Raw genomic sequence first — 14,298 nt, 5'->3', positions numbered from 1 at the left:
ACTGTCACTTTCACTTTCAGGACTACCCTCATTACTAGTCGACCTATTGCCACTTTCAGAACTATCATCATTCGCACCTAGCTCAAATATAGGTCAGCCATCCACTGGGATCATATCATCACTAGGTGTGTATGCCTCTCCTTCCACCCTTCCATATTCAGCATCCTCATGCTCAGAATGCTCAGGTTTATCCCCTCCCTCCACCCTGACAACTTCATCATTGTCATCTCCACGACGATCATCACTGTCACTTTCACTTTCAGGACTACCCTCATTACTAGTCGACCTATTGCCACTTTCAGAACTATCATCATTCGCACCTAGCTCAAATATAGGTCGTCTGTCCACTGGGGTATCCCGAAACTCCCTTTCAACATCTGACATGACAGTGCCCTCTTTAACCCTTATTTGCATTAACAACCCAATAAACTGGTTAGTGTCAATTTAAAAACCAGATAAACATATTATGCATAGAGTAAACGTACATTGTTAGACTCGAATATCTCTCTCTCGAGTACTTTAAAGAACACTGAGTGGGAGCATGACCATCGTAATATGCGGGGCAAAGCCACCTTGCTCCTTCGCTCCACAATGTTCCCAGCTATCGACGAAGCTAGGATCTCGTACGTCCATACCTAAATAAAATTTAAAATATATTAAGAACAATAGTAATGTTAGATCAAACAACACGATTATTATGTTAAGCAAATTTACCTGGAACGCTCATGGAAATCCACGTAAAGAGTACTTCACAACGTAGTTTTTATTTCCTTTGACCCTTTTCTTGTATAGACTGTTCTTATCATTCAACGCAGTTTTTAGGGCATCCAATGTCCTCTCCAAAATAATGGTACCCCAATCAAGATTGTTGTAGTACTCCAAGTTTTGAACGTCCTTGAAACGTTTGAGGTCCACTGCATTTTTCTGTTTGTTTTTCCCCATCATTGCGACCTCAGTATAGTAAAACAGGCTGATCTTCACAGCATCATCATCATTTTCAAACTCCAAGTCCTTGTATTTTTCTTCAAGTTGACGGAGGTGTAAAGTGTCCTTCGTCACTCGATTATCAAAATACTTGATAGCAAGTTCATATGAGGATTATTGGTTCTGATCAATTCGTGTTGGAGATTGTCACAAACCAATCATCAACAAAAAGTCATCCTTCGAAAAAGTGACAACCTTTCCACAAACAGAGAATGACATTGAGTCTGATCTTGTCCTCTTCACTTCTCTCAGCAACATGTGATGGATAATTGGGTTGTTAAACACCATGTCAACGTTTATAAATCGCCCAAAAACTGTTCTCTTGAACATGTCCAACTGCCTTGGCGTAAGCTTCTCTTTCACAATCTTGTTTGCATTAGCAATGTGGGCCAAGCTGGTTACTTGACCGGAAAATCAATCGGCTTTGGGTATTCTGAAACGTGTTGCCATCTTAAATCACTCCTGCATGAAATAAAGATTTAATCAGTAAACTCCTTCAGAAAAAAAATGTAAATCAACATTCTGTTTAAATGTTGGATTCGCTCTTGCTAGACCCGCTCTTGCTGGTGTCGCTCTCTCCAGTATCGCTCTCTCCGGTGTTGCTCTCTCCGGTGTCGCTCTCTCCGGTATCGCTCTCTCCGGTGTCGCTCTCTCCGGTGTCTCTCTCTCCGGTATCACTCTCTCTGGTGTCGCTCTCTCCCGTGTCGTTCTCACTTATCTCACTCACATTCTCTTTTTTTACTCGTCTTCAACCACATAACACATCGAAAACCAGAAAAACAAATAAAAAAAACTATAGGTTCACTTATCTCGCTCACATTCGCTCTCTTCGGTGTCGCTCTACCGATTTCACTCTCACTTATCTCGCTCACAAACTCTCTCTACTCGTCTTCAACCACAGAACACATCGAAAACAAAAAAAACCATATTAGTGTATTTCTAAACCTAGAACAACCCACAAAACCCCATTACCGATCAGTGTAAGACATTTTCAGGGACATATTGAAAGATTTACCGATCAGATTCGATTTGTCGGCGGCAGTAGAATCGTTTGCAAGCCGAAATGATGGATTCTAAAGAGTTTTTTAGTTTATGAGCGATACGAAGCCGTTAGCCTTAGAAAATTTGAATGAAGAGTTTTTAGTTTTGGTGGGTTCTCAGTAAAAAGGTAAGAAGATGAAGAAGTGAAGGCAGTTTACGTAATTTGGTATACCGATAATGTCAGCAAAGGGTCATTTGACATTATTTTTTAAAAATGGATCATTTGATATTTTGGACCTAAAAATTGGGTCATCTGTACAAATTTCCCCATATATAATTTTTTTTTAAAACCCTAAACTCTAAAAATAATCAAATAAACCTTTTCCTATTTTTAAAACCCCATAACTTCCTCATGAAATATAATATTCCCTTTTTCCTTCCAAAAAATAAATCTCTTAAATCTCCCAACCAAACAAACTTCTAAACTTAAATTAAATCTCCAACATCCTTTATAAAAAAATAAAATAAAACAAAACATAAATCTCTTTTCAACCCAAAAATAAATTCCAACTCAAAAATTTCAAAATACAAAAGTCCCAAATAACACAAGATACTCAAATGGTACAATTACCTTAAAATTTTAGGACGTCACAGTATTTGAGTTATTTTGAAGCAATGTATTTTTGCATTCTAATTTGTACTTAATTCCATTATTTTTGAAGTATTTTGGTCACTTACTAATTAGTATTTTCAATTATTGAAATTATTTTTACTGTTTTTATATTTATGAAACGTTTCTATCTTTTTTTTAAATGAAATTTTAAATTTGGTTGTTTCTCTTGTCCTTTTTGTTATTACATTTCATTCCAAACCCATCTCACGAGAGGCTCAATATCGGGCCATGTTTAGCAGGCCCATATTCCATTCTGTAATCTCAACGAAGCCCATAAGCCCAATACAAAACCTTCGTAAAACCTTGAATCCCCGCCCCCGTTGGGTACATGGTTTCCACTTTACAGTTCTCTTCTTCTTCTTCTTCTTCTTTCCAAGACGAGCTCTCTTTGGATCTCATCCATGGATCAGAAGCTCTTGTCCAAAGTCTTAACACGCTATGCTATAGCTAGCCGATCTTACCACACGAATCGGTTGAAAAAGGCCACTCTATATGCGAAAATTAGTCCACTAGGCGATCCTAGCATCAGCGTGGAGCCGGAGCTCGACTGTTGGGTTCAGGAAGGGAAGAAGGTACGAGTCGCTGAGCTTCAGAGAATCATTCACGACCTTCGTAAGCGCAAGCGTTTTACCCAAGCTCTTGAGGTTTGAATTCTTCTTTCTTGAAATGTGCTTTGTTTTGGTTTGAATACTTAGATATGGATGAAGAAATGAACTGTTTAAAAATGATGCATCGTGTGAGAACTATGTGCCGTTTAAACGAGCCTCACTTCAAATGTCGGGATTACGGTGAATGGCGTTGTATCAAATTATCAATAGATTTAGCTTGGAGAAATGGAAGGCACGTAAATTTTTTATGCTAAGAAGTTAGAAGCTCCTTCCTTACGTTCTTTGATTGAGTGAATTTGTTTGAGTAACTTCATTAGTTCTTAGAATACGGACTTTCCAGAGATGGAATTATGTCATTTCTCCCCTGTATAATCTAGAACATGATTTCTCTAGCAAGGAATTTAACTCTTTGTAGATAATGACTGAATGGCTGAAACAACATGTTAGCTAGAAATATGTGGATTTGAACAGGTTTTTCGTGGACTTTCTTTGTAATTGAAAGATGGGTGTAAATGCAGGTGTCCGAATGGATGAAGAAAAACGGTGTCTGCATATTTTCACCCACCGAGCATGCGGTGCAATTGGATCTGATTGGCCGAGTAAGGGGTTATCTTTCTGCTGAAAGCTATTTCAGTCAGTTGAATGAGCAAGACCAGACTGGTAAAACATATGGTGCTCTCCTGAATTGCTACGTTCGGCAGAGGCAAGTGGAGAAATCCCTCTCCCATTTGCAAAAAATGAAAGAGATGGGTTTTGCAACTTCACAGCTCACTTACAATGACATTATGTGTTTGTATACAAATGTTGGCCAGCATGATAAGGTTCCTGAGGTGCTAGCAGAGATGAAAGAGAAGAATGTTTCTCCTGACAACTTCAGCTACAGAATCTGCATCAATTCGTATGGTGCAAGACATGATCTTGAGGGGATGGAGAATGTATTGAAGGAGATGGAATCTCAACCTCATATTGTCATGGACTGGAACACTTATGCAGTAGTTGCAAACTTCTTTATAAAAGCTGGTCTTACTGATAAGGCAGTTAACGCCTTGAGAAAATCAGAAGAGAGACTGAAGAGTAAGGATAGAATTGGCCATAACCATCTGATCTCCCTTTATGCCACCTTAGGGAACAAGGAAAAGGTGTTGAGATTGTGGAATCTGGATAAAACTGGTACTACGAGATTCATCAATAGGGACTACATCACAATGCTTGAATCTCTGGTAAGGCTAGGTGAACTTGAAGAAGCTGAAAAGGTGCTGAAAGAGTGGGAATCATCTGGGAATTGCTATGATTTTCGAGTTCCTAACACTGTCATTGTTGGATACATTGACAAGGGAATGTGTGAGAGAGCTGAAACACTGCTTGAAGACTTGATGGAGAAAGAAAAGGCTACCACACCAAACAGTTGGGGTGCTGTGGCTGTTAAATATCTGGACCAGGGCGAGAACAAAAAAGCTGTAGAGTGTATGAAGGCAGCCCTTTCTCTAAATATGGATAAAGGATGGAAGCCTAATCTTCGTGTGATCACAAGTGTATTGAATTGGCTTGGTGATAAGGGCATTATAGAAGAAGTAGAAGCTTTTGTAAGCGCATTGAGGTCTGTCATTCCAGTGAACAGAGAGATGTATCATGCCTTGATAAAGGTTTATATAAGAGCTGGGAAAGAAGTAAATGAGCTGTTAAATCAAATGAAGTCTGATAAAATAGATGAAGATGAAGAAACACAGAAAATTCTTGGCACTTGGGAAGAAACAACTGAAGGTAAGAGCATTGGCTGATTAATTTCTTATTGTATCTCATATTGATTCTGTGTTCATCAGCCAAATCTTTCTAGGGTTTCAATAATGCATGAGCTTGTTTATCAAATTCTTCACATGAAAGGAGTAAAAGTAGCTGATTTTATTTCCAAGTTTGCTGCTTTTGCTGTTACCTAATCTTTGATTTAAGTTTGGTGGGTTAATCAAGTGTTGGCGAGAGTTAAAGTATTTGGTGCATGCAGAGACGATTTTGTATTTCGTACAAAGNCGTTAAAATGGTGAACTCAATCAAGAATTTAAGATGAAGTAAGATAAGTGAATTTAGATAAGAATCACCATCAAGCATCGATTAAGTGGATCCTGTCGGGTAATGGATTGCACAAGTAGGTTGAAGTGCCTAGAACACATCTATTAAATTCTATGGAAGGCATGAATTTGTTTGTCATGACCTATCATAGATTAAAATAGGTAAAATTACCAGCTAAGTCATTTAATTTGATGTTTGTATTTATTTGGTATATCAATTTTTAAGTGTAATAAATTTCTAAACTTTCAACTTTATTATCTAGGTTCTTGTATCTTTAATTAATAAGTCCCTAAAAATTCAAAAAACGTCTCAAATTAATTAAAATATTATATATAAATCTGAATTTTATGTACAATGAAATTTTAAGCTTTTAATTTTGTGTCTAGTAGATTCGTGATTTTTTTAAAAAAAAGTTTACACCATTTGATAACCATTTTGTGTTTTGTTTTTAGTTTTTTAAAATTAAATCTATGAACACTTCCATCCATAAGTTTCAAATTTTTTTAATATACTTTCTACTAATGTTTTCAAATATCAAGTCAAGTTTTAAAATCTTAAAATAGAATTTCACTAAGAATTCAAGTATTTCTTTAAGAAAGATGAAAGTTATATATATGTATATTTTAAGAAACCAGCAACTAAAACGGAATTGTTTTTACTAAATTTTTAATTGTGAAAGTTCATTGTAATTTAACTGAAAAAATGTTATTTAGATATTAAGAAAATTCCAGAACTTCCCATCTTTTCAATGAGTATGAAAATGGGCTGTAGGAGTCATGAACCTGCCATTTGAATCTGAACAAAAAAAAATCAGGAGAATTTTGCCGCACCAACGTCAGAGATTAACCAAATTAACGCTTTCTCATTCAAGTAATTGCCTTATGGGCAGTAAACTTGACCATTTGTCTATGGTACAGTGGATCAGATCATAATCGATTTTTTTTTTCATATTCCCTGATGTCACATCAACATGCTTTTAAGAACAGTGTGAAACCCACTAATGTTAATGTGAGATCCTAGTATTTAGAAAAACAAATGTGAATATAAAGAATATGGTATCACGATAGTATTGAAAAATTTCCAAAGAAACAAACTTCAAGGTAGATTGTTAAACTTCATACACTTATTAAAACAGTGAGTTCAAAGAACTTGGGGTTGGAGCATGGAAAATACTTCCATTCAAATAGATCAAAGAACCAATGAATTGGAGCAGCTGCTTCCTGTATTGTTTTAGTTCAACTTCCTTGTCATCGATAAATATGTACATAATCTATGTGATTAAAGTTAGTCCAAGAGCAAATGGATAGTGTACTTGCCATGACCAAAATAAGTTGATATCTACTTGATAAAAGCAACCGTACAACCGTAGTTCATCGGACTCTCCTGATCATACTTAGCGACACGCGGATGGTTTCTCAAGGTCTTGACTACATGTTCCTTAACGGCCCCTGTGCCCATTCCATGTATGATAAAAAGAACTGAATTTGGTCCTCTTGAAGAAATAGCCATATCAAGGTGGTAAGAAGCTTCTTCTACTCGCATACCACGTAAGTCGACTGTATTCTTCGAAGTCTGCACAACAGGACCATAGGAATCTCCATCTTTACCTCCATCTGAACCACTAACGGATTCTCTACCCTGTCGACCCTGCACTGACAACCATGGTGAGATGATTTGCATAAGTCTGCATGCATCACATACTTGTGATTGTTAAGTATAGCAGCACAACCATTTCCAAGTATGAATTTTATTGCCATGTTACTGATGAAAATAGGTTGATAACCAGTCAAAGATTGGGAAAGATAACCTAAACGCCAAAATAAAATCATGGGGAAAAAAATGAACAAATATAAGGTAAGGTTGCCTTCCTTGATTGAAGTTGCATATAGTTGAAAAACTCGGGAATCATTCGATTGGATAATGTTGGAGCTAACTCGCCCAATTCTCAGCGGTAGCTAAGAGTGTTTGGGGTACTAAGTTGAGTTATGAAGTCTAAAGTTAATATGTTGAAATCAGGAAGCCTATGTTTGGGGTGATTGTGAAGATAGAGCTCCTAGATAAATGTGCAAGCAAAAAAGAGAAAGAGAAGTTGATGAAATTTTTCGATAAATGTGCAAACTTCAAAAGTGAACACTATTGAAGTTGGTGGAGTTTAGTTATTTAACACCGAAGTCGATGGGTCAAGCACCCCTTATGTGCACGCAATTCAGATTTACAAAAGATGGTGCTTAAAGAGTGACGGTTAATAGAAGATATGATACCTGTCTCTTAGAGTATGGAAGAGTACTAGCTGCAGCTTTCTTCTCACTATTTGGAAGAGCTTTGACGCTGCTTTTCTTCACTCTGACCTTAATTTTACCATATTGCACGAGGATCGTTTCTTCGCCATCAGACGCTTCAACCACAGTGGCTAACTTATTCCCAAGACCAGTTACAAACACTTGTTCACCTAACTGGGGTGTATAAGAATTTGCATTTGCAACATTGAGGCGGGAATCATTGGTTGGACTACAAGCTTCACAAATTGAGGCAATAGCGGATTCTGCCTTCTTAATCAATGAACTTAATTGATTAGTACCAGCAATTTTCAATTGCTCTTCGAACTCCTGAACGACAGTTTCTATCTTGGACTTTATTGCGGCAGTTTCTTGCTGAGCTCGTCTAGTTTCAAGAGCCATAAGAGCTTGCTCACGCTTATCAAGATCTTTTGCCTCCTCTTGAATCTACATCAATGAGTTTAAAGACAAGATGAGTAAGATATGTCTATAAATTGATCTATACCATAAGGTGTTGGATTGCCGTTGGTTATGCAATTCTTTTTATTTGAGAAATTGTGCAGCATCCTGATGAAATCTTTCAAAGCTTTTCCAATTGAATATGCAACCATTCGTGCACTCTATAGAGACTGAAAACCGTATGTTAAGAGCAAAAGATGAAGTCACAGAGGATCAGCTATCACCCATCAGAACTTAACCTTGATCACATGACCAATACAACCAAGCCAAAGACCAATTGACCACATGAAACGAGGTAATACTCGACAACATAGAGCGCTAAGACACATAAGGTGCACACAAGGTATGAATTAATTTACCTTTCTGAGACAGTTTCACTGACACAAATAAGCAACTAGCGGGCAATTTCAAAATGCAGTTGGGGAAAAAAACCAATAGATAAATGGAAGCCTGCAGATTCAAAAATTTCAAAAGATTTACCTCTTTATAAAGTGCAGAAATTTCTGCATGAAGAGATGCAGCTTTCTGTCGTTGAGCTTCCAATTTATCTCTTTCCTCTATTAGTGATTTAAAGAGCAAACCTTTGCGTTCATCCTGCGTTTCTGGTGTAAGATTCACCATCCATTTCTTTGCACGTTCTATTATAGCAGGATCAAATCCAATAGCTTCAGCAATGGTTAAAGCATTTGAATTTCCAGTATTCCCCCAAAGGATCTTATAGGTAGGTTTTAAAGTTTCTAGCGAAAATTCCACAGCTGCATTCTCAAACGAAGAGTCACTATCTTTTATGCGAGTCAAATCTGCATAATGAGTAGTCACAATAGCTAGGTTAACACAATTTTTGAGATATTGCAAAATGCTGGTAGAGAGAGCCACGCCTTCTGAGGGATCAGTTCCACTGCCAATTTCATCAATAAGGACTAGGGATTCATCCGAGGATACTTCTAATATTTTACAGAGCCGTGAGATGTGCCCACTAAAAGTTGAGAGGTTTTGCTCTAGAGACTTCAATCAAGAAAACAACGTCAGACTTAAGTTTAACTCAAAAAGCTGATAGCACAGTTGGAAGACGAGAGCATTTTACCTGGTGATCTCCAATGTCAGCCAGAACAAGATCAAACCATGGAAGTTTTGGTTGGTTCTTAGCAGGCAAGTACATGCCAGCCTTAGCCATAAGAGATGCTAGGCCCAGAGTCTTAATGGATGCAGTTTTACCTCCTGTATTAGGCCCTGAAATCACGACCACTCTAGTTTGACGCTTAATTTTAATGTCTATTGGTATTGGGAAATCAGTGACACTTCCTAAAAAACCTTCACTAACGATCACATTATCCCTCTTGTCGAATTGACCTACATTTGCAGAGTAAGATAAAGCATTGTCTGAGGAACTTGTAAGAGAGTAGCTGAGCAGCAATGGGTTCTGAATAGCATCAATATCTACGGATAATGTATTGTCAGTTATACTAGAATTTAAGCCTTCATACCCCTTGGCTGAGAAACATGGACAAACCCCACTCATCCATCGAGCATATGCAGCCCTGGCCAAAGCAAGATCAAGTTCAAGAATTCTATCCAACAAATATCTTATATGAATTTCTGACTCTGATATTTCAGTTGAAAGCATACCCAAAATGGCTATTTCCTCAGCCTTCTCAGAATTTGAAAGCCTAACTTCCATGTTGTTTAAATCCACTGCATTTTTGGGTTCCATAAAGTATGTAGCACCAGAATTGCTGGCGCTCAAGAGAATACCATCTGAAACCAAATTTTTGTGAGTAGCTCTAACAGCAACACACATTCTAGATCGGCGCTTTGTTATAAGAGGCCGATCAATCCCACGAGCCTGATAAATCTTAAAGGACACTTCCTTTAACAGAGAATCTAACTCTTCCATATTTCTCTTCTTCTCCAAGCGAATGAGCTCTAAGTCTTCACTGGCTCTATCAAGAATAATTGAGTAATTGCAATCGATACAAAATTCAATTTTCCTCTCCAATTCCACCAGGAAATCGCAATTCTGAAGTATTGCAAGCAAGGGCATGAACCTAACAAATATAATTAGACAGATCAAGTCGTGTTAACTTCTATCCATATTATCTGTTCACGTTTCATTTCATCCAGTAAATTTTCCCATGACAGGAGCAAAGGGAATAAGGATATCTACTCAAGGCTTAAGATGTTCTGAACTTCTGAATATTTATTCTTCACTCCTCTTTCTTGTTTCTAATTATCGTTTACGACAAAGAAAGAGAGGAAAAAGAACAAAATGCTTCACAAATTTCACGAGAACATTACCTATCTGAAGAATGGCCACCAACAGCCAGGGCCTGCAGTTTCTCAAACAACTCCCTAGCAGCTTTCAGAGTACGCCGCACCGAACACAGTTCAGCTATAGTAAGCAATTTGCCAGAACTCGCGGAATTCAAAATTCCAGAGACATCTTCTATTCCAGAAAAATCCAACTGTATGGAAACCACAGCTTCAGCTGCGGTCGTCTGATCCAGAAGCTTTTGGCTCTCCTCTCTCGTCCGGCCGAAGCGGACGTTAGCCTTCTGAGCAACGTCAAAGCCCATAGAGGTGGACGTAAACGTGGAGAGTTGCCTACAGATAGAACTCCATTCTAAGACCCTAAGGGTTTCATTCTGGAGGGCCTGTGAAGTAGCGATTCGAACGGACACCGATTCATGAGTGCTGGAGAGTGAGAAAACGGGCCTGAGAACTCTAGGAAAGCTGCAAGGTGCTTTTCTAATGGCGACGAAGCTGTAGCTGATTTCCATTGGAAGGATGAATCTGGTGTAGAGTGGATTTCAGAGAGAGTATCTTATCCAGTTCAATCGTTGAGTTTTCTCCATTGGCGTTGGCATGAGCAGGCTTCGGTTATCCTCAACAAATACAAATGGAGGTGAGAGAGTGCCCAGCGCGAGATTAGAATTTTCGACGCCATGTATTTCCTTCGCACAGTCAAAACAATACGTCGTTCTTCCACTAAATTCTAACTTTTAAAATCAAAACCATGATGACAAAATTCTAACTTTTTCTAAATTATAGGACTAAATTTATATTTTTCCATTAAGGGTGTATTTAATAGGCGTGTTGAGTTAGGTTGGGTGGACTTAAAATCCCACCTGATGTTTGATGGACGCTTAATAATAAATCGGTGGGTTTTAAACCCATCGTTTTCTTCCCTCGTTTCATGCCTCATTGGTAGGTTCATTATTTCGTCCCTCCCTTTTCTCGTCACACGTAATTAATCACCTCTCTCTCTTCTCTCATCTTCTCCCTTCTTCCGCCGTTTGGTTTCTCTTCTTTGTCTGGTTTCTTCGTTCTCCCATCCGACTGAAATGGATTGTTTCTCTGCTTTGGTTTCTTTGTATGTCTTTCTTTTTTATTTTTTTGTTTCTCTGTACGTCTCTTCATTTCTTTGATTTGGAATGGATTTTTTTGGCTTCTTTGTATGTCTATTCCTGATGTTCTTCTTTCTTTTCTTCTTAAATCGGGTAGATACGAACAATTTTGTTGTAGATCTAACGATATTTCGATAGATCTAACCCTTTTCTTATTAGATCTAACTATTTTTTATTTTATAGTAGATTTAGGTTTATTTTGGTTTAGATTTTTTTTTTTTTTTTTTTTTTTTTTTTTGAAATTAAATTGTTCGATGTGACTTGGTTTTGTTATTGGAGTCTTTATTTCCTCATGCATGTTTGATATTATTTTCCAATTTCGATTGTGAACTGTCCAAAGCAAAACCTTGATAATTTGTTTCTTCCTACAGTTTACTGCTCCATTTGCTCGAATGAGTTATATTTTTTTTTATCCATTTATATGTTATTAAATTTGTCTCTGTTCTTTCTCATGCATGTTTGATATTCTTTCTTGGATGTTTGATATTCTTCGTTGCATGTTTGATATTTTTCCTTCCATGTTTGATTTTTCGATTCGGGACTGTCGAAGGTTCTACTTTCTGATTCCAATTCCGATTCCGGATTGTCCAAAGAAAACCTTGATAATTTTTTTCTTCATACTGTCTACTGTTCCACTTGCTCGAATGGGTTATATTTTTTTCTATCCATTTATATGTTATTAAATCAGTCTCTGTTCTTCCTCATGCATATTTGATATTCTCCCTTGCATGTTTGATGTTCTTCCTTCCATGTTTGATTTTTTGATTCGAGACTGTTGAAGGTTCTATTTTTCGATTCCGATTCCAGACTGTCCAAAGCAAACCTCCAGACTGTCCAAAGCAAACCTTGATAATTTTTTTCTTCCTACTGTCTATTGTTCCACTTGCTCGAATGGGTTATATTTTTTTATCCATTTATGTGTTATTAAATCTGTTTCTATTCTTCCTCATGCATGTTTGATATTCTTACTTGCATGTTTGATGTTCTTCTTTACATGTTTGATGTTCTTCCTTGCATAGTTGATATTCTTCCTTGCTAACCTTTATAATTTTTATAATTTTTTTCTTCCTCTTACAACTACTATCTCCTGTTCTTTCCACAGATTCGAATGGGTTATATTTTTTTTATCCATTTATATTGTATTAAATCTGTCTCGGTACTTCTTTCCCTTGCTCATATCTCTGTTTTCTGACTGTTTTCCATACCCTTGCTCATTTCTGTTCTATTTCCTTACTGTTTTTCATACTTTTTTTTTTTTTATCCAGATTTCCTCTTGTTGCTTCAATATTAAATCATGTGTTCTTCCCTTACCGTTTTTCTTATGCTTTTCCATCTAAATTGGAGGCAAGTTAATTCCTGGTAGGGGATGCTGACTGTGTTATTGGAGCTTGGTGGGGGTCAATCCACCCAAGAACAAGTCTGCTTTCTATTTTTTTCTCTTGAAGATCGATGATGATTGGAAACTATTTTTTAGATTAAAAAAGGGCATGCATCTCTATTTTTCCTAATCTTTTGAATGATTTTTTTTTAAATTTCCTTTGAATCTGTTTTTCCTTATCTTTTGAGTATGATTTCTGTTTTAGTTTTATTTCCTTTCAATCTGTTTACTGAGTGAATGGATTTTTTGCTTCATTCCATTAAATTTGTTTTCAGCGTTCAAATGAATTTAATTTGTGTACATTTAAAATTGACTTCAATTTTAGAAGTGTTGAAATTATTTATTTTATTTGCTTGGAGTTGGATTTGTTCCAATGAAATAGCTTTTTGAAATCCTGATGTGTTCTAATTTGTATGATATATTATGTTGTATTTATGTCCTTTTATACTCAACTACCAAATTAGACCTGAACATTACTTAATTTATTTATTTTTTAATATGGGTTTATTGTTTGAATTCATTGAGGTTAGGTGCACTCTAAGTTTATCTAACCTTCCACACCAACTCTATTTATTGTATTCTCTACTTATATCTCAATCTGTCCTCATATTTTTTTAGACTTCTCTACAGACTCCTTTGTAAAGTGTGTTGATAAGTCCTTCAACCTTCCTTTTTATTTCAACTTTCTCTTAAATCCATTTTACATTCTAGTATGTGTTGTTTGGCTATTGCAAAATACATTGTTTCCTTCTTTCACCTCTAACTTCAACTTATTCCATCCATATAAGGTGTGCTTCCTTCTTTCCTTATAATCGAAGTAAGATATGTCGCTAACATTTTCTTGTTTTTGTTAGGCCCTCAACCGATTATTTTGTCCCCCTAGTTGTAGACTGTCTTCACCATCGCTCACTCCGAACATAAACAAAGGTATGATCTCGTATATTTTATTACTACTTCAATCGTATTAACATACACTATGGTCTAACTGCACTTCTTTTTCTTTCGTGTAAGACCCAAACTAATCGAACATACCTTTCGTAACTAGTTCGAGGTTTGTAAGTTTTAAGTTCGGAATGATCTTCGTTACTGTCTATTCTTTCTTCTACTTGTTGGGGTCTGTTTACTTCAAATGTATTATGGTTATGTATTTTAGACTTGTATGTTGGACATTTTCCCACATTTTCTCCCTTGTGAGAATGTGAGATTTTTTTCCCCTCTGTTGCTTGAGGAAGACTATGTCGAACACAAAGTTATTAGGAAAAATATTATCTTGTATTGTTAAATTTTGGGTTATATCAATTTAAATCTTCATTTATTGAATGAATTAATTTAAATCATAAGTTTTATCAAAAGTATATTAATTTACATCTTCCATTATCAAAAGTATATTAAATGATGAACATAGTATCAAACTTATAGTTTTGTTAATTAAATCCCTACATTTTCACAAGCAAATGAATTTGAACTTAGA

General features: G+C 36.5%; 2 protein-coding genes across 4 annotated transcripts; one reads left to right on the top strand and one right to left on the bottom strand.

Moving 5' to 3' along the window:
* Positions 1-2,946: 2,946 nt before the first annotated feature.
* Positions 2,947-14,088, top strand: LOC120082515 (pentatricopeptide repeat-containing protein At4g21705, mitochondrial). 2 transcript variants are annotated; one of them, XM_039037719.1, is made up of 4 exons: positions 2,947-3,282; positions 3,765-5,007; positions 13,682-13,754; positions 13,839-14,088. In XM_039037719.1, exons 1-3 carry the CDS (start codon positions 3,040-3,042, stop codon positions 13,708-13,710), a joined length of 1,515 nt encoding a protein of 504 aa, XP_038893647.1. In that variant the 5' UTR covers positions 2,947-3,039; the 3' UTR covers positions 13,711-13,754; positions 13,839-14,088. The 2 variants fall into 2 exon arrangements, with proteins under 2 accessions (XP_038893647.1, XP_038893646.1); XM_039037718.1 differs by having other exon boundaries at positions 13,682-14,088.
* LOC120082513 (endonuclease MutS2) lies at positions 6,402-11,054 on the bottom strand. Of its 2 annotated transcripts, none has more exons than XM_039037716.1 (5): positions 10,341-11,050; positions 9,130-10,090; positions 8,526-9,050; positions 7,572-8,033; positions 6,402-6,957 (listed from the first exon to the last, which is right to left on the bottom strand). In XM_039037716.1, exons 1-5 carry the CDS (start codon positions 10,820-10,822, stop codon positions 6,649-6,651), a joined length of 2,739 nt encoding a protein of 912 aa, XP_038893644.1. In that variant the 5' UTR covers positions 10,823-11,050; the 3' UTR covers positions 6,402-6,648. The 2 variants fall into 2 exon arrangements, with proteins under 2 accessions (XP_038893644.1, XP_038893645.1); XM_039037717.1 differs by having other exon boundaries at positions 6,697-6,962; positions 10,341-11,054.
* Positions 14,089-14,298: the final 210 nt, after the last annotated feature.

The sequence above is a fragment of the Benincasa hispida genome, chromosome 8 (genome assembly GCF_009727055.1).
Source record: "Benincasa hispida cultivar B227 chromosome 8, ASM972705v1, whole genome shotgun sequence".
Lineage (NCBI taxonomy): Eukaryota > Viridiplantae > Streptophyta > Magnoliopsida > Cucurbitales > Cucurbitaceae > Benincasa > Benincasa hispida.
Note: the sequence above shows the minus strand (reverse complement) of the source record. Positions and strands in the feature narration are given on the sequence as shown.